The 20087-nt window shown below is 36.3% G+C and overlaps 1 protein-coding gene across 1 annotated transcript in view; it reads right to left on the bottom strand.

Annotated features, from left to right (window-relative positions):
• prdm2b (PR domain containing 2, with ZNF domain b) overlaps positions 1 to 20087 on the bottom strand; it is a 232163-nt gene that overhangs the window by 105645 nt on the left and 106431 nt on the right. The window contains exon 4 of the mRNA XM_039755847.1: positions 18980 to 19083. Coding sequence (XP_039611781.1) covers positions 18980 to 19083 — 104 coding nt within the window. The remainder of the gene's footprint in view (positions 1 to 18979; positions 19084 to 20087) is intronic.

Genomic DNA, 20087 nt, shown 5'->3' with positions numbered 1-20087 from the left:
AGCACTAGCAGAACTTCAAAAGATTTCTGGACTCAAAATTAATTTGAATAAAAGTGTGCTCTTTCCAGTGAACTCTCTAGCACACAATATTAGATCTTTCATCATCACAGATCAGTTCAAATACCTAGGGGTAAACATCACAAGTAAACATAAAGCTCTTTATCAATAAAATTTTGCTGTCTGCGTAGAAGAACTTAAGCCAGACTTGCATAGGTGGTCTACCATTCAACTTACTTTAGCTGAAAGGATTAACATTGTCAAGATGAATATCCTTCCTAAGCTTCTTTTTCTATTTCAAATCATTCCCATATACATTAACAAATTATTTTTTTAAATGTTAAGATTCAATCATAACCTCATTTATTTGAAATTCAAAATATCTATGCATCCTAAGGGAAACCCTACAAAGACATAAAGCAGAAGGTGGCATGGCTCTACCTAACTTTCAATTTTATTACTGGGCAGCAAATATACAAGCTATAAAAACAACACATATAGCTTGACACAAATAGATGAACACACACAGGTTGGCCCGCAATAGAAATAAAATCCTGTAGTACTTCTTTATATTCTTTGCTTTGTACCCCAGTAAATGCAACTTATTGTCAATATACTAACCGCCCAATTGTGTTTCAAGATAGAGAAGCATTCATCTGTGGCACCTCTGCATGTTAACCACCTTTTTCCACCCTCTCAAACTTACTCAGTTTTTAATGTTTGGAAAACATATGGGATTAAATTACTTAAGAGATTTGTACATAGATAACGTCTTTGCATCCTATGAACAATTACACTCTAAATTTAACTTTCCATCAACAGAATTCTTCCATTACCTCCAAATTAGAAACTTTGCTAAACAAAATCTGCCCAATTTACTTCTATTCCAGAAGAAATATTGATCAATTTTGAGGACTCAGACAGCATTTCTGTAATGTAAAAAACATTTTAAAGTCCCTTCCTTTCAAATATCCCAGGGTACAGTGGGAAAAGGATCTCTTACTCAACATTTCAGAACAGGAGTGGAAGGCAGCCATGCACAGAATACAGTACACTCTAGCTTCATATGCATAAAGCATACAATTATTCAACTTGTTTTATCAAGCACATCTGTCTCATTTAAAATTGTCCAAAATGTTTCCAGGGCAAGATTCAACCTTGGCCATATGCTTTGGGCATACACAAAATTAACATCATTCAAAATCTTTAAATGCCTTTCAGACAGTCTTGTTGTCAGAAGCTCTCCTAATCCATTAATAGCTGTGTTTCGTGTACTCCCAGATGGTCTTAATGTGGAGAAGGACAAACAAACTTTAATTGCCTTTACTTCACTATTAGCACGCAAACTTATCTCGCTCAACTGGAAGAATCCTAACCCAACTCTTTTAAGTCAGTGGGCAACTGATGTTATATACTATTTGAGATTGGAAAAAAATCTAATTCTCACTTAGAGGATCTGTTCAAAACTTAAATTGAGGAAAATGATTTTCTCCCCCTTTTTTCAACTCTTAAAAGTTTTACTCTGGCTGTTGGCCTTGCTCTCTTTGTCATGGGTGGGGGTTAATTTGAACTTAGTTTTGTCAAGTTTGACTTGCTTGTATAGAATGTTACTTGCATTTAATAAATTCAATAATATACCCAGTCTAACTTTTTTTTGTTTTTTTCCATCCTCCCGGCCATCTGACCTTACCTTGTTTTGTCATTATTTATTCTTTAACATTATTGCTTATTTTTAATTGTTTTTCTGGTTGTGACTTTCTTTTTGTCATCTTGTAAAGCACTTTCTGCTAATTGTGTTATATATATATGTTTTTGTTGTTGTTGCTGTTGTTAAGAAAACAATTCTACAAAGCTGAGCGAAAATGGAGGAAACAAAATTAAGAGAAGCGCATATAACTGAATACAACAAAGCAGTCTGTTTTGAAAGGCTATCCAATTTTTCTAAACTTATAAATGATAATCCTGGATATCAATGAGTTTTCTTTTCACCGTTGATCACCTTCGAAACCCAGCTCAATCAAAGGAATGCCTCTAGAAAACTTTGAGGAAAAATCGTGCGGCTTTTGAAACATTTTTTTAAACACAAAATAAACAATATTAGATGTATTATAAATTTCAACCACCTTTATGTCCTAGGAGTCTTTTTTGGTGTTGATACAGTATTATAGTGACATCATACAGCAGGACAATGAAATGAACAGAAAATCTAATAACACTTCACATTTCAGTGATGACATTCTGATGTTCTGGAACTAATTATATCACAATTAACTGACATGTTCTCCCAATACAGCTCTTTAATGTTGGTAATAAGCCATAATGCATATGTGAAACGTTAATTGCCTTAATGTATAGTCTATTTTGCCTATAAAAAGGGTGTGCTGTGTGTTGTACAGCATAACTGGCAATGGCAGGGTTGCCAACAACAACAACAACATTTATTTATATAGTACATTTTCATACAAAAAGTAGCTCAAAGTGCTTTACATAATGAAGAAAAGAAAAATAAAAGACAAAATAAGAAATTAAAATAAGACAACATTAGTTAACATAGAAAAGGAGTAAGGTCCGATGGCCAGGGTGGACAGAAAAAAAAAAAAAACTCCAGACGGCTGGAGAAAAAAATAAAATCTGCAGGGGTTCCAAGCCACGGGACCGCCCAGTCCCCTCTGGACAAGAAGCCATCCATCACATACAGCATGGCCCTGAAGTCTGCTTCCCACACTACTGTTTGATAAAAGAAAGAAATCATGGGTTTGGCCAGGCCACTTAAAATAATGTTAGTCTAACATATTAATTGTAAATTAATTGAATGAATGTGTTTTTTGTTTAGAAAAGTAAATTAATTTTTGAATATTTTGAAATATGTGCTGTCATTTGTGGCAACTTCACTGGCAAAATCAGCTATCGATGCACATTGCCTTCTGATGTACTGTAGGCCTGCTCACCTGGGGCCGCCTGTATACTGCCATGCATAAAATTCACACTAAAACATGGCGTACACACAAAAACAGAGATGTGCATACGCACAAAAAAAATCTAGATGCATATACTGTATCTGTGCGTGTCATATGGAAGCATATTAGGGTACAGAGAAAAGAAAAAAAATAGGGACACAGTGGGAAAAAAGGGTGAAATGTCAACTTTAATCTCAAAATATCCAGTTTAATCACATAGTTTATTTTGTCATTAAAATAGAATGTCATAAACTTAATCGTAAAAAAATACTCTAGGTTTGTGAATCAATACATGCTTCTTAAATGGGCTTTCTCTTATGCCGACAGGACACGGAATACATTACATTCATGATATTAGAGCTCTCTGAACAATTTAAATACTAAGATGTATACTTGTTATCATTTTCATGATGATAGGAATTAAAGCATGTATTAAACACTGTGGTGCAGTGGTAGTGACGAGCTGGCAACCTGTCCAGAGATTGTTCCTGCCTACCGCAAGATGCTTGCTGCACCGTGCGCGACCCTTGATGAAATAATTTATTGCAGCAGCACTGTCTCTTCCAAATGTACTTATCCTCAATTCTTGTCCTTCCTTTTCTTCCTCCAAGTAACCAATCGCCACACAATAAGCTTTGTAATAAATGTCAAGCCATCTGTAAGTTTAGAATGCCAATTCTTCAAAACTTTTAAAGAACATTGAAATATCTTCATAGTATATGTTTAATTATTACATCCATCTATCGATCCAGGGTCGCACCAGCCCCAGCAAGCATACATCGCAAGGCAGGAACAATCCCTGAACGTGGCGCCAGCTCATTACTATCGCTGCACTGCTGTGCCCGCACATTTAACTATTAACAGTATACATTATCTATTGTAAAAAATACTCTTGGAAGGGAGACTAGGGAGACGAGATGTGATCTTCTCTGAAGATAATTTGACATCCCGCGAGAGACACTTTAACGTCACACGACGGTATCTAACCAAGCAGTTGCTGGAATGCTTTTGGCAGACAGACACCATGTGCTCCCAGCTCTTAGAACAACGACAACCAACAAGCAGAACACGCAGCTCGCCAGCAGATGATCTGACCACCTGACCTTAGCGTGTGATCAGCCATTCACAACGTGAGCAGCAGAAATGTGAAGTGGCTTAAGGACAGCTGCAGTACAGGCATAGAAATGATCGACGCACAGCGCAAAAAGCAGAAAACACAGCTCGCCAGCAGCAACAAGACAGCAGATGATCCGACTGCAACTCCTTAGCATGCATTCAGCCCCACCTTCACAACACGAGGGGCAGAGACACGAAGTGGGAAAAGGACAGCTACTGTACAGGCTTTTAAATGATCAACGTGCAGCACGACAAACAGAACACGCAAACTCGCCAGCAACAGCAGCAGAAAGACAGCAGCTGATCCGACGGCATCTCCTTAGCGTGCGTTCAGCCGTCCCCGATTCACAAAACGAGCAGCATTATACATCCTGTGAGAAAGATTTAACCACGCCCAGGGCTGGAAAAAAAGGACAAGTATTGTTTTTACAAAAGTTTTAAAGTAAAAGAGAAAATAATGCATATGCAACAATTCCCATGAAAATAACAATCTCTTTAAATTGTATATCTGGTTAAATTAAGTTAAAAATTGGTTGAGATTGGTCTCGTCCGATGCGAGAGATGGACGTCTGAAGTGGAGCTCTGCTAGCAGTGGTGTTATTTTTCATATTATTTGCTTATTATCCTGAGATATCCTGTATTTATTCAACCAGAAAGGGACTGCTACAGTATATGTAAGCACATATAAACATGGCCAACAAGAAGGGGGGTTCGAAAGAATCGAAAACTAAAGCTACATCCAAGCTGCGATCAGCAAGCCCCAGTTGAAGATACGGTCTTTCAGAGACAGACCTGGATTAGATGGGCGAAAGCACAGACTCCTCGGGACCACGGTCCGCTACATCGTCGCCGGCTGAGAGCGAAAAGGGGAGCGAAGGTGCGATTGTGAGTGCAGATCTGGATAGCTCTCCGACTGGAGAAGATTACCTGAAACTGGAAAGGGCCGTGAAGTCTGCGGCTTCAATTACTGGACTGGTCAAATGTTCCATTCTAGTTTTACGAAGAAAACTAGAGGTGTGGGAATTCTCATACATAGAACAGTACCATTTGTAGCATCAGATGTAGTATTGGATCCTGAAGGGAGATATGTAATGGTCATGGGAGACTTATCTAACTGTAAAATGATTTTGATAAATGTTTATGCACCTAATGTTGATGATAAGGAATTTATACAAAATTTATTTGCATCCATTCCCAATCTGAACACTCATAAAGTTATAATGGCTGGGGACTTTAATTGTGTTTTAAATCCACTTTTAGATAGGACTTCCTCCACAGGGGGAACGGCATCTAACACTGCAAAGATAATTACAAAGTTTATAACTGATCACAACTTATCAGATCCCTGGAGGTTTTTAAACCCAAATTCAAGAACATATTCTTTCTACTCACCAGTACATCATTGCTACTCAAGGATTGATTACTTCTTTATAGACGAAAACGATGCTATTGTTATTTCAGACCATGCACCTATGATCTTGGAGCTGAATTTACTAAGCCCCATACACTCACCCCAGATGGCCTCAACCGCTTCTATTAGCTGACGAGAATTGTACTGAATTTATATCCAAACAAATCAAATTCTTTCTAGAGACAAATACATCCCCCGAGATCTCTGCAGGAATACTCTGGGAAACTCTTAAGGCCTTCTTAAGAGGACAGATTATCTCATATCTTTCCCACAGAAATAAATCCGAAGCAAGAAAGTAGCAGAGATAAAAGCGAAATTACTAAAATAGATGAAGAACATGCCAGACTACCAAGCGAGACTCTACATAGAGGAGGCAGGCTCTACATTCAGAATTAAACCTCTTGACAACTAAAGAAACTGAACAACTAATTTACAAATCCAGACATCATTACTATGAACATGGAGAAAGCTAATAAGCTTTTAGCTCAACAAATTCACAAGCAAGAAGTGCATACGCAATCTCGTAATCACTAACACGAACGGAGATAAAATCATCAGACACAAAAATATAATGCACACTTTCAGAGACTACTATAAATCCCTATATACTACTGAGTTTAAAGAAGACAATATACAATCTAATGCATTTCTGGATACATTACAGATACCACAAATAGACGCTTTTAGTGTGGAGGAACTTGATAAACCTCTGGCATTATCAGAATTACTAGATGCTATAAAGTCACTCCAAGGTGGAAAAGCAGCAGGCCCTGATGGCTACCCTGCAGAGTTTTACAAGAAATTCTCCGCTCAGCTAGCTCTCCTCCTATTAGCAACATTTACAGAAGCCAGAGATAACCAATCTCTTCCACAAACCTTTCGCCAAGCACTAATCACTGTCTTTCCAAAACAAAATAAGGACTTATTACAATGTGCATCATACAGACCAATTTCACTTCTGAATAACGACGTTAAAATACTCTCTAAAATCATAGCTAGAAGGATGGAGAAAGTGCTCCCTCGTAATATCACAAGACCAAACTGGATTTATTAGGGGCCGACACTTATCTTCAAATCTTGACGCCTGTTTAATGTAATATACTCACCAACTAAATCAAACACCCCAGAAATATTATTATCATTGGATGCAGAAAAAGCATTGACATGATTGAATGGAAATACCTTTTACTATTGGAGAAGTTTGGGTTTGGCCAACATTTGTGCATGGATTAAATTACTGTATACTAACCCAGAAGCTTCAGTTTGCATCAATAACATTTGCTCAGACTACTTTAAACTAGAGCGTGGCACTAGACAAGGATGCCCTTGTCACCGCTGCTGTTTGCATTGCCATTGAACCACTGGCAATACATTGTCGAAATACTGATCAGATAAAGGGGATTAGCAGAGAAGGACTGGAACAGAAAATCTCATTATATGCAGATGATATGGTACTGTATATATCGGACCCAGAAAATTCTGTGCCTGCAGTCTTAGCAGCACTCACAGAATTTCAAAAGATCTCTGGTCTCAGAATTAATCTGAATAAAAGTGTACTCTTTCCAGTGAATTCTCAAGCATATAATATTAGATTAGACACCCTACCTTTTATCATTGCAGAACAGTTTAAATACCTAGGGGTAAACATCACAAGTAAACATAAAGCTCTTTATCAACAAAATTTCGCCATCTGCATGGAAAAAATTAAACAAGACTTGCATAGATGGTCAACCCTTCATCTCACACTAGCTGGAAGAATTAACACTGTTAAGATGAATATTCTTCCTAAGCTCCTTTTTTTATTTCAAAACATCCAATATACATTAATAAATCATTCTTTAAGCAATTAGATTCAACAATAACCTCATTTATTTGGAATTCAAAACATCCACGCATCAAAAGAGCGACCCTACAAAGACAAAAGGCAGAAGGCGGCATGGCTCTACCTAACTTCCAGTTTTATTACTGGGCAGCAAATATACAGGCGATAAGAACCTGGACACAAATAGAAGAACATACACAGGCATGGACCGCAATAGAAGTAAAATCCTGCAGTACTTCTTTGTATTCCTTGCTCTGTGCTCCAATAAACACACGTTAATAAATACACTAATAACCCAATTGTGCTCCACTCACTTAGAATCTGGAACCAATGTAGAAAGCATTTTAAGACGGAGAAGCTTCTATCTGTGGCACCCTGCAAGAGAACCACCTCTTTCAACCTTCACAAACATATGCAGTTTTTAATATCTGGAAAAAATTTGGAATTAACTTGCTTAGAGATCTTTATATAGAACAATTACATTCCAAATTTAACATTCCAGCTACACATTTCTTTCACTATCTTCAAATCAGGAACTTTGTTAAACAGAACCTTCCAGATTTTCCTCATCTTGCACCCTCATCCATGCTGGAAAAAATATTGCTCAATCTCAAGGATTAGACTCCATCTCTACAATATATAAAATCATTTTACAATCCCTTCCTTTCAAAGATCCAAGAGGACACTGGGAAAAAGATCTCTCAATTAATATATCAGAAAAGGAGTGGAAAGTAGCAATGCAGAGAATTCACTCGAGCTCCATATGCGCAAAGCATACAATTATACAACTCAAAATTATATATCGAACACATCTGTCGCGACTAAAACTCTCCAAAATGTTTCCAGGGCATGATCCAACCTGTGAACGTTGCAACCAAGCCCCAGCCTCACTGGGTCACATGTTCTGGGCCTGCACCAAATTAACATTATTCTGGACAAAAATTTTTAATTACCTCTCAGACAGCCTTGGACTCACAATCCCTCCTAACCCATTAACAGCTGTGTTTGGGGTTCTTCCAGAGGGGCTTAAAGTGGAGAAAGACAAACAAATTGTGATTGCATTCACTACACTCTTGGCACGCAGACTCATTCTGATAAACTGGAAGAACCCAAACTCTCCTCTTTAAGTCAGTGGGAAACTGATGTGTTATATTATTTGAAATTGGAAAAAATCAAATACTCAGTTAGAGGATCTGTACAGACTTTTTCAAAACATGGCAGGATCTAATCAGTAATATTTTAAAATAAGTTCATAAAGCACAGAGAATTTATTAATTTAGGTATGTTTACAAGCCTTAAATTTTACACCGTTTGGCTTGCTCTCTCTCTCAGGGTGGGGATCGATCTGTTCTTAACTAATTTCTTTTTGTAAAAACTTGATTGCTTTGTATGGATTGTAATAAAATTAATAAAAAAAAAAAATTAAGTTAAAAAATTTGTCTATATAATGTAATATACATACTTTACACATTTCATCTTAAGAGGTCCAAAAAGATAGCGCTTGGAAATGTAAATCAACTTAGAAGCCAGTCGCCTACATATGTAAATACGTGCTTTCTTCTGTTGAACTGAACTGAATTCTTTTATTGTGATTGTACGGTACAATGAGATTCAAAATGCAGATCCTCTATAAACATATTTTCCTATAAAATAATAATAATAATATGATAAAAAAACAATGAAACGTATACAATATGAAAGCATAAATACAATATACAGTACGTGTACATATAGTGCATACATTGCAAATGGTTCATACAACATATTACAACTGTAGTGAAACAGTTCTACCAGGAGCAATTGATGGAATGATTAAGTGCGTTTAGAGCTCTTGGGATGAAACTGCTTCTGAACTGCGAGGTCCCTACAGGAAAGGCTCTGAAGTGTTTGCTGTATGGGAGCAGTTCAGATTGACTGTGTGCATGGCTGAGGCAGTGTGTGCTAGGTGCTGTATTCCGATAATTCTCTTTCTGATCACCTGCTGTAGAACTGTGATTCAACACTCAGATGCAGTGGGATAAAATACTCTGAGTGGTGCATTGAGAATAACAGCGCTAAAGCAGCTGTGGTAGTTGGAATAGTTTGGCCATTCTGTGGACCATTTTATTGTTACAGGTTGATTACAATCACATACATTAAACTAATAAACAATATACGGTTAATTTCACTGTGTTTGATAAAGCCGAATCAGGGATATCAATCTAAAAAATAAAGGGGAACCACACAGGAACAGTAGCACTGTTTTATACCTGGGTGCTGACAGTTTGCAAAACTAAGCTGAAAACTTGCGTACGTAATGGATTGAGCTGGCGTGACAATGTGCGTGGCTTTACGCCAAAAGTTTAGTTTTTACACTTTGTGATGTGTGCATGAAAACAGGTGTTCGCTAAATTTTTGTGAGTATGCACCGTTTATACATGAGGTCCCTGGTCTGTAAGGAAACTGAATGCATCTGGGTAACATATTAATTATACCATCCCATAAGACAGCATGGCACGGCTCTAGAAAGTCTACATTGGCTTATAAACTAGTCATCCTCATGAGCAAAAAAATCATCACAGTTCCTGAAAATTCACTCATTGCTTAGCCTGCCATTTAATGATGTTATTGCCATTTATATCTTACAACACACAGCACAGCTTGTATAATCTTTCATTTACCTGTAAAGTACCAAATACCACAAGAAATTAGATACAGTGGAACCTCGGTTCACGAACGTCTCGGAACACGTACAAATCGGTTTATGACCAAAAAGTTTGCCAAAATTTTGCATCTGTTCACAACCACAGACTCGGTATATGAACAAGCCAGTTTCCCTTTCAGTTTGTGCATGCCGATGATTTCCGCACGTGTTCAGTCTCTCCCTGTGCATTCTCTGTGCAGTGAGCAAGAGAGAGAGAGAGACACACACACACACAGAGACACACATGCATGCTCGAGAGAGAGACACACACACGTGCGCGAGAGAGAGACAGCTGGATGCAGAAGGCCGAGAAGGCAGTTAAAGAGTGCACTGAGCTTGTTTTTAAAGAGACAGATCCGAGCATTGTTTTAACCTTGTTGTATTTAATGAAGACTTTTTTCTATTGGATTTTAACCTCCACTTCACTTCTGTTTACAACGATCGATTTGTAGCGTGCATTGTTGCAATGTTACTTTTCTTGGTGGTTTATTAAATTATGGATTTTTAAAACATTCATTTTTTTTCCCTGTGCTTAAAAAAAAGTGTTTGTAGCGAGCGGTTCGTTGCGCTATAGTGCGAACTCTTGCAGTGTTAGTTTTCTCTGTTGTTCAAGGTTTTCTCAGTGCATTCTATGGTGTAATTAACTATATTTGTGCTTAAAAATCTTTAAAAAAATATATTTACATACAATTTGTACTGTCTGGAATGGATTAATTGTATTTACATACAATCCTATGGGGGCAATTACTTTGGTTCCACTGTACAAATATTCCAGTATAAAGCAAGTAATTAAAAACACAAACAAAAATATTTTTCCAGTGCATAGTTTCACAAGTTAGCACAAGAAAAGGGATTCGGACACATTTACAACACTCAGATAACTACAATATACAGTATGTATTTTTCTGTGCAATCATGGCCTGTCTAAATGCAGGTAAATAAGGAAGACTTTAAAATTCTTCTTTTTTAATAAAAAGAAGCAGAGAAACAGTGCCTATGTGTACATATACAGTAACTTATCAACTCTGATCAGAGTCTTTATTCCAAAAAATGTGTATTGGTGTGTGCAGTTCAATAGCATTAAGCAGGAATATAAAAGTAATCTATCAAGCTATTTTTATACTAGGCTAACATATCTCTGGATGTGCAAAAAACAACTTTTCCAAGTGGGCTTAATATTAGGTAACATCTAGTTGGCATATAAAGTGTATTCACTGAACTTGTCCACCAAGGTTGCCACAAATTTGCCACCAAGGTTTTCAGGGGCATGTGTTACAGAGATACGCACCTACTTTTTTGCAAGACTGCAGAGCTATTAAAACATAAAATATGCTAGTGAATGTGTAATATTGTTTGTATTAGCTAGATGTTGCAACATGACATATATTTCTATACATAACTGCCTAACACCATGCTTGGTTAAAGTGAGTAGTGGAAAATAGTTAAAATACTGTACTTGGCAGAATCTTGGTAAAAGATTTTGGGGACTTGTACAACAGATTTAAGGTAACAATCTACCCAAAAATAGTATTTTGTAATGTTACTTAACCCATGTGGTTTGCAGTAATGGCCTAGAAAAAAATGTAACCTCATGTTTGCAAGGAAACTGGAGATAATAAAACTTTCGGGTGGAATGGGTATCTATGGAGACCAAAATTGTACCACAACAAACAATATAAAAATGCAGATGAAAAAAATCTCATGTTACTCTAGACACATAATCCACACGTCAAGTCATTCACCTGTATGCTCAGGATGGGCCAAATACATTCATTTCTGCTAAAAATTGTTAAACAAATGCTTCCTGAAAATCAGAACAGTCCACACAGAGGAAATGAATTAGCACTAGAGCAGGCCCTTGAATTTATTGGTGGGGTGAAGATTCTCTAATGAAAATACAAGATTATTGTTTTTTTTCTTGGGCATAACTACAAACCTCATGAAGTAAGCAACTAATTAAACAATAATTTTTGTGTAAAGTATTTCTTAAAGTATGTTTTGTCTTAACTAAAAGGGCAAACTAACTCAAAGTTCACAGGTTAGTCAAAAATCACTATCGTGAAACTAACACTTCCTGAAGAAATTGTTTTCTCTTAGTAGAAACCTTCAGCTCTGCAACAAAGTTCATTTGGGCTCTTTATGTGAAGCTCCCCTTTAATGTCTTAATATGCCCTATAACTACATCTGCTTCTTAGTAATAGCTGGATTAAAAGGAATAAGGGAAAATAAAAATACATTTTCATTAATAAACTAATTTTTATTAAATGATCACTGGAATGTGCTTTTGACAATTACCAATGATGATAACTAGTAAAACACTCAGAAAGGTACATTGTGCCATCATTTAAACTTGAGAGGAAAAGTCATATCGCTCCATCCTTAAGATCAGATTTAACTTTAAATACAAATCAAAATACCTTTCCATTCACTTTAAAAGAAGCCAACAATCCACATATAAAAAATTATTTTTAAGCTGAGATGCTTTATAAATTTAAAAGCCAAGGTAATTTCTCTGTATGATGGATGCTTTAAAATTAACATTTAAAAAAGATTAATAATTATATTTGTCAAGCTCACTATAAGAATTTCAAATGTGAACTCATGAGAGCTAATAACAAACACCATAAAAACAGGATTACTCCACAAGATCTTACTGTGATAGGGATTAAACCGAAAATACAAAAAGTGTGTTTGTGGTGTATAAAATGACTGTCATAAATGTACTTTCCCTGATGCTCTATTTAGGTTACAATATATATGTGGAAAAGTGAAGCTCTGGAAGGAGTGCGAAGTTTATTAGTTTTGTTAAAAATTATATTCAGAGAAATTTGAAATGACTTATTAAAATCAAAACATTAAAATATTCATGCATACAAATAAAATATTACCCATCATACACAACAGCCTCTCAACCTATAAATACGTATTATGATAAAATCACATAATACATACTAATTACGTATATACAGAAAGTCCTTCCTTGTGAAACTGTGATTGAAAGTGTATTCTTTTATGATGGTTTTAAACTAGCCATGTTTTATTGTAAAAGCCAGTGGATTGCAAAAATTATATAGAGATGAAATTTGACTATATGAAAAGGTCTGGGCCAGACATTCTCATAAATATAACACCAAAAATGCTCACCAACCGATGGCAAAGAAGCAGATCTGGGTTGCTTGATAATGGATGTATTCCACTAGTTTCTTCTTTTGGGGTCAAGCTGTTGTCATGCCTCCCCTTCAAACTCCATCCTACCAGGAAGTCACACAGCAAAGATAATACATATGGATTAGGGCAGTTTGTATCTCCATTTTTGGATCATGGTTCGATTTGTATCTCACTTCACAAGTGAATTAGTTGTCGAATGCTTTAAATTGAATCAAGTTAATTGTTTACACCATGTAAAAAGGTAGCAAATACAGTAAAATCTGTAAAAACAAAGAATATGCTGTTACAGTTGCCTCTAAAATACAAATAAATCTTCTTTCAACATTAACTGTTTTAAAAAATGTAACCTGAACAGCAAAGTTACATATAATAAAACCAGAAGATGTACAGTGCAAGATGTAATTAAAGCTGGCTAAAAATATTCAACACTAGCCATGTGCGCCCAACTATGTTGCATGTTAAAGTTGTCTGTAAAGGGCTCCCTGTTTAAACGCGGCTGCCAGTCGTGAACTTGGCCCTTCGTCGCACAGCATTATGATTTTTTATAAGGGAAACAAAATTACAAAAGAAAACCCTTGGATGTTGATTCGATAGGAACAGCCTACTCGGAATCACTGTCCGAATAGTAATTATGTGGTGGTGTGGGAGCATTTCTGCTTCTGTCCGTTCACAGTCCGTCTCGTTTTCACGACGCTATCGTTTCCTCTCACGATGTCTTCTCAACCTTTCTCCAATCTCGCAGGTTGCTTTGTGGCAATCCAAAGAGTAAGGCAATATACACGGAGCAATGGTTATAAAAGGGGGACACATAGGTATCCAGGCTCTTTAAAGTATAAATAGGGATCACTTCACTGACATGTGAGCAAGCAACGGTACAACTGTGAGACGCACAGCACAACGTAACAATAATAATTTCCGGAACTTGCTGTTACGTTGTCATTCATTTTACCTACTGTCTTTCTTTCATTCATATGTTACGTAGGCGCGTACCTTTTATCTTCGGTAATCTCATTCTCTAACCAGGCCTCAGGAGCTAACCAGCGTAACACTGTCAGCCACTCCTTTCGTTATTCCGGCACACTGTTGACATCCGTGAGTAACAACAACGTACTAAACTGGAAGGTGGTCTACGCATGCGCAATTCAGGACAAACAAAGATCAAGATCTAAATGAAGATCTCTTTAGTTAATTTAAAGCACAACAATTTGTTTAGTTTTTATGTCTGTGTCTGGAGGTGTGACTGGCGTACTACAGTCTTCAGTAGTATAAGCCTGGAGGAGATTCTTAATGCAATGCCTATGTTTTAGATGTCTCTCTACTGCCATCTAGTGCTTCTTCTTCTAATTCATTCGAGGACATACAAAGATCAAGATCCAAATGAAGATTATATACAGTATACAGTAATCCCTCGCTATATCGTGCTTTGACTTTCGCGGTTTCGCTCTATCGCGGATTTTATATGAAAGCATAACTAAATATATAACGCGGATTTTTCGCTGCTTCGGTTCTGCGGACAATGTGTCTTTTACTTCCTGTACATGCTTCCTCAGTTGGTTTGCCCAGTTGATTTCATACAAGGGACGCTATTGGCGGATGACTGAGAAGCTAACCAATCAGAGCACGCAGTTAAGTCCTCCTGACTGAGAAGCTAACCAATCAGAGCACGCAGTTAAGTTCCTGCTTGCTGAATGCAGTGTTAACCAGGAAGTCTCATCTCGCTCATTCAGCATCAACGTGTTTCGCTGTGTAAAGAGTTGTGCTCTTTTGTGTTTATCTTTGTGCATAGTCAAGCCCTTCATTATGGCTCCAAAACGATCTGCTACTGCTTCAGGGGCCGTGCCCAAGCGCAAACGGAAGATGTTAACGATTGCGAAAAGGTAAACATTTTGGATTTGTTGAAGGCTACGATTCTTTTTATTTAAAAAGTAGGAAAGGAATATAAGATCTACGGCCGCAGTGTCCTTTTAACCAGGGTGCAAAACAAGTTGTAAGTGGATGTAATAAGGCAGTAGTCTGGATGGAATCTGCTTTAGGGATTTGGATTGAAGACTGCCAGAAGAAGAACAACGGCAGTGCTTCACAATCGCCTGAAGTGGCTCCTTTGGAAGAACTGTAACGCTCTCCTTTGTTGTGCAGTAAAATTAAACTCATTGTTATCGGACAAGTCATCGTGTCATTGTTGGTGAGTAACCATAATTAATTTTCTACTTACAGTACTTAGTACATGTACGTACGTTTAGTGTCACTGTACACACACATTTACTGTATACTATTTTTGTTGCATTGTACGTTATTTATTGCTGGTGGCATGTCTATCGTAATGGCTGTAACGTGATATCGGAGACACTCAATATCTTTAAAATAATATTTAGGTTTAACTGTATATAAACAGTGTGTTTATATACATAATTTCAATTAATCTTACCTAATATCTAAGAGAATACAAAGGGATTATGCTGTATAACTGTGCAGGGAATATTTATAAACAGTGTGGGAGAGTTTATAAGGGCTTAAAATATATAAAAATAACCATACAAACATATGGTTTCTACTTCGTGGATTTTCACCTATCGCGGGGGGGTCTGGAACGCAACCCCCGCGATTGAGGAGGGATTACTGTAGAGATTGGTAGTCACCACTTCCAAAGTCACAACAAGGAACAACAAATCCACAGCCAAGCCAATCAAAAGCAATATTTTACATATTGTGAGTGATTCAGCAGAATTATCAATGAAGATACAAGATAGCAACTTTTTCATGGGGACTAAGGAGTTGGCTAAAATAAGTGACTTAGCATTCCAATTAAAAGGCAGTCTTCTTCTTAGTCTCTTCATCTTTTCCCACTCCTTTGTGGGGTCAACATTTTATAAGTTTCGGTGTGTAAAGACCCAACATTTTAAGATATCTCTTGATTTGAAAGCATAATACCTGCATCTCTTGATTTCTCAATAAATAAAACTGATATTAATATAAATTAATCTTCTAGCAACAATGTAAAAAATATATATAGATAAATATACATGTACTGTATGTACTGTATGAATAATTTGTGATAGATAAAATTGGATTTTATTACATTTTGATTGTGTAACATATTGCCTCAATGAAACAACTTAAAACAGGATTATTCTGATTTCTGCCATTTATGTTCTGAAATCAAACTAAGTACATTTTCATTAGGCATTTAGTGCTCAACCTTTTAAGTACAAAGTTTACTTTTGTTCCTTAATACCTGGCAATTTTTCAAATAAAGTTCAATGAAAACAACAAATTCATAAGTTAACACATATAAGAAGTCAGTGGAGCTACTATGCCTTGATAGTAGAAGAGATTATCACTTTCAAAGACAAAACAAATCCATAGCACACAAATTTCCCTCTGGAACAATACAGTCTACCTAATCTAAAGTCTGACTAACCTAACCTAAAGGTAAGTATAAGCTGGTCATTTGAAAAGTCAAACTGCTGGTTGATATTTTATGATTTATCTGTGATAAACAAATATTAAGGTATTTGATTCAAATGCAGATGTTAAGCAACATTTTCATCAACTGTTATGTGTTGCTGTGGTCAAATGTGGAATTTAAATCAAGGCCATTAGATCTGTGAGTTGGTACTGCTGGTCAATGCACTACTGTGCTGCTTGACAAACCATGTCCGGTCTTTCTTACCTTTACTTATGTTTTGCACTCAACAATATTTAATTGAAAAAAAAAATGTAAGGAAAAATAATTAAACACAAAAAACTTTTACTGCCTTGGTTGCATAAGGATGTTCTCTTTCTCTCTTTAACTTACAGTTCATCTAAGTACCTTTTGCTTTTATTCCAGCAATAAATCTGGGTAGGTCTCTATCAACTAGATTGCAATTTTATTCCACATTTTTTTCAGAAGAAATCCCTTCCACGCTAGTATGTTTTCATTTCAAAACACAGATATTTGTCTCCATTTTCTCCTTTTGTCCACAATACTCCAGCTTTCTAGATCATCGAAAACTAATACTTTTAAAAACACCCTCTGAAGCCAGAGACTTTTGAAAATGCTGGAACAGCATTTCAGAGTGTATAGACAAAAGTGAAGACTTCTGGAAATGCATGCTCCATTGCTGTCTTGTTCATTTCTGCTTATTACTTAGCTCTTCCCTGATTAAATCCTGTTGATTACAACGTTGCATGCCCTGATAGGTCACCATTCACTGAAGAAAAGCATATTCTGAAGTTGCTTTTCATGTTGCTTGTGGTGTTGCTTACCTGTAACTATCAAAATTGAATTTTGTATGGTTTTTAGATATTGTGGTCATGTGACTACTCACACTGCACAACAGAGTCGCCAGTCGTATGTGTGCTCCAACTACAAACTTTGCTCCCTGCACGCTTCGCTTGCCAAGCCCCCGGCCTGTGCTATGCGCTAGCCACTTTGTGTCTCTGACGCTCGCATATGTGGATTCCACTTTCACCAAACAACAAATATTAATATAAACCTGACCGAATTGTGGTTTCTTTGAAATTAAACGTGTAGTAGCTTTAATTGTTGCGGGACCACAAATTCTCATAGCATATGGTCTTGAATCGTGTTAATCTATGTTTAGAGCATTGAATGGTGCGAACGCAGACAGGTTATTGTAGATTCAGATATTTTGCCTGTAGTGTTTGTGGACTTCAATTTCACCAAACAACAAATCTTTTATTTCTTGCGGATTTGCCTCTTCATTGGGAAGAAATACTACTTTTTCCTGATGGCAATACAAATTAGACAATCTACAAGTCTCAGACGTAAAGTTTAAATCCGAACAATATCTACATACTTCTGTCATATCACCTATGTCCATATATTTGATTTCTTTGCGCTGTTCCATTATTTCACACAGTAATAATTTCCATTTGTTAGCACTAATGTGATCTTCACTATCAGTTTTTTGAGACTTTCGAATTTTAGTACTTTCATTATCTCTGACCTGCTCTGCATGTGTATCACGCCAACGTTTTTGAACCTCTTAAAGATGTTCTACTTTGTCATCTACTTTTTGTCTTATATTTCTTATATTTCCGGCCCCGGGCGTGGTTAAATCTCTTGGCACAAAGTCTTGTCTCGCGGGACTTGAAATTATCTCTCTGAAAAAGTCTTTTCTAGTCCCAGGCTAAAAAGTCTCATCTTGTCCCAGGATTTTTTTATATAATAGTGAGACAGCTTTAAAAAAATATAGTTTTAAAAATTTAAAGTCCCAACAATATTGATTTTGTTTCTGAAAATATTGCATAACAGGAGAAAAGTAATTAAAATTATGTCTGTATTATAAGAACAGACCTCAGTGAATCCAAAAGCAAGTAGTAACTCCATAGTTCATTTTATTATTCTCTCAGAATGCTTGTGCTAAAAAGAAACACTGGAGTAATCATCTGTGAACTGACAGACAGACAGACAGACAGAAAGACAGATACAAAATCTATATTAAAATAACGCAGAAAAAGTTTTTAATATTTTGTATATTTTTAGAATCTTTGTGACCCTGTACAGAATTACCAAGTGTAAAAAATGACTGCATTGTTGAAACTTGTTCACATTTTTTTATTTATGTGTTACAATTTTCTGCAAATTTTTAAATTTGTTAGATGTTTTTGCTGCATATATGCTTATTTTTTTACTGATTTAAATCTTATTTCTTCTATGCATGTTTGCACAATTTTCCTTTTACCATAACAAACTGCATACTGCTATAAAATTAGTGAATTAAACTATGCTGATCACATTTGGTATTACTAAGAGCAGTACTAGAAAACCAAATGGTCTTTGTTCAGTTTTGACACATATATAATTTAGGTTGGCCTACCTCCCACATGTATACATTGCTGCTCACTAGAGATCGCTTCTTCTTCTCCCCAATAAATGGACCAAATCTTCTTCCTTTTGGAATAGGTCTGATAGCCCAGACACCTAACAATAATAGACAAACAGGAAAGTGACTGTGGTACCTTGAAAACATAGCATCTTGAGCTCAGATTTATTAGATTAGACGTGTATAAAATTATTCAGCTGAAACTTATCTTTAGGGTAAAAATATAGAAACTACAAATGTTTACATTAAAATTAAAACTTTTGACATTCCTTGCTTCTCATTTCTTCATTTTTCTATCTCTATCAACACCAATGTCCTTCTACTTGCTCTTTGCTAAAATCTTTGGTAGCCAATCGAATCAAACCCATCCTGAGAATGCAAAGTGACATTTATATAACTTTAGTTGAAAATAGATTTTTTAAGGGTTAGCATCCAATTCTGCTAGAATAGCCTGTGGACCCCCATGGTCCTCTTCTGGAAAAACAAATTGTCAAAACAGACTGTGGAATTAGCCTAATTAGAATGTATTAGTATTAGATAATCTACTTGTATAGAGAATTTAAACTTATGTATCACAGCATTCTCGATCAAGTTAAAGCAAAATTTGTTGTATTAGCTAGGTTTAGGCTATTTAAGAGCTAATTATTAAAAGCTTGTTTACCTGCTTGTTCATACACTAACATTGGTGATGATAAGTCAAGGACAGCGTGTAATATAATAACAGTTAAGAAAACTTTATCTCATGTGTCTGTCCTCCTGGTCTCGACTCTAATGGTGAGAACTGATGAGTAAATAAGTTTCAGACATCTGCACAGTATATGAAGTAATGATGGCCAGTTTGGTCAGGTGATGGACATTAGGTGATGGTGGGAAGAACTAGGAGGAGGAGAGTATTTTGCATAGATAATAAGAAATGTAATATAAACCAATGCAGTTCCTAGTTTAGGTGCTTGCACCATGAGAAGTCTCTTTATTACATTACTGTGTAGTAAACATGGAAGTATATGATTTTAAACTTCCTCCTGTCTGTCTTTGCTTAATAATACATATTAATGGATTCATGGATTAATCACTACTGCACTAGTAAGATGAAGAGGAACCT

Source organism: Polypterus senegalus, chromosome 6 (assembly GCF_016835505.1).
Source record: "Polypterus senegalus isolate Bchr_013 chromosome 6, ASM1683550v1, whole genome shotgun sequence".
NCBI lineage: Eukaryota > Metazoa > Chordata > Cladistia > Polypteriformes > Polypteridae > Polypterus > Polypterus senegalus.
Note: the sequence above shows the minus strand (reverse complement) of the source record. Positions and strands in the feature narration are given on the sequence as shown.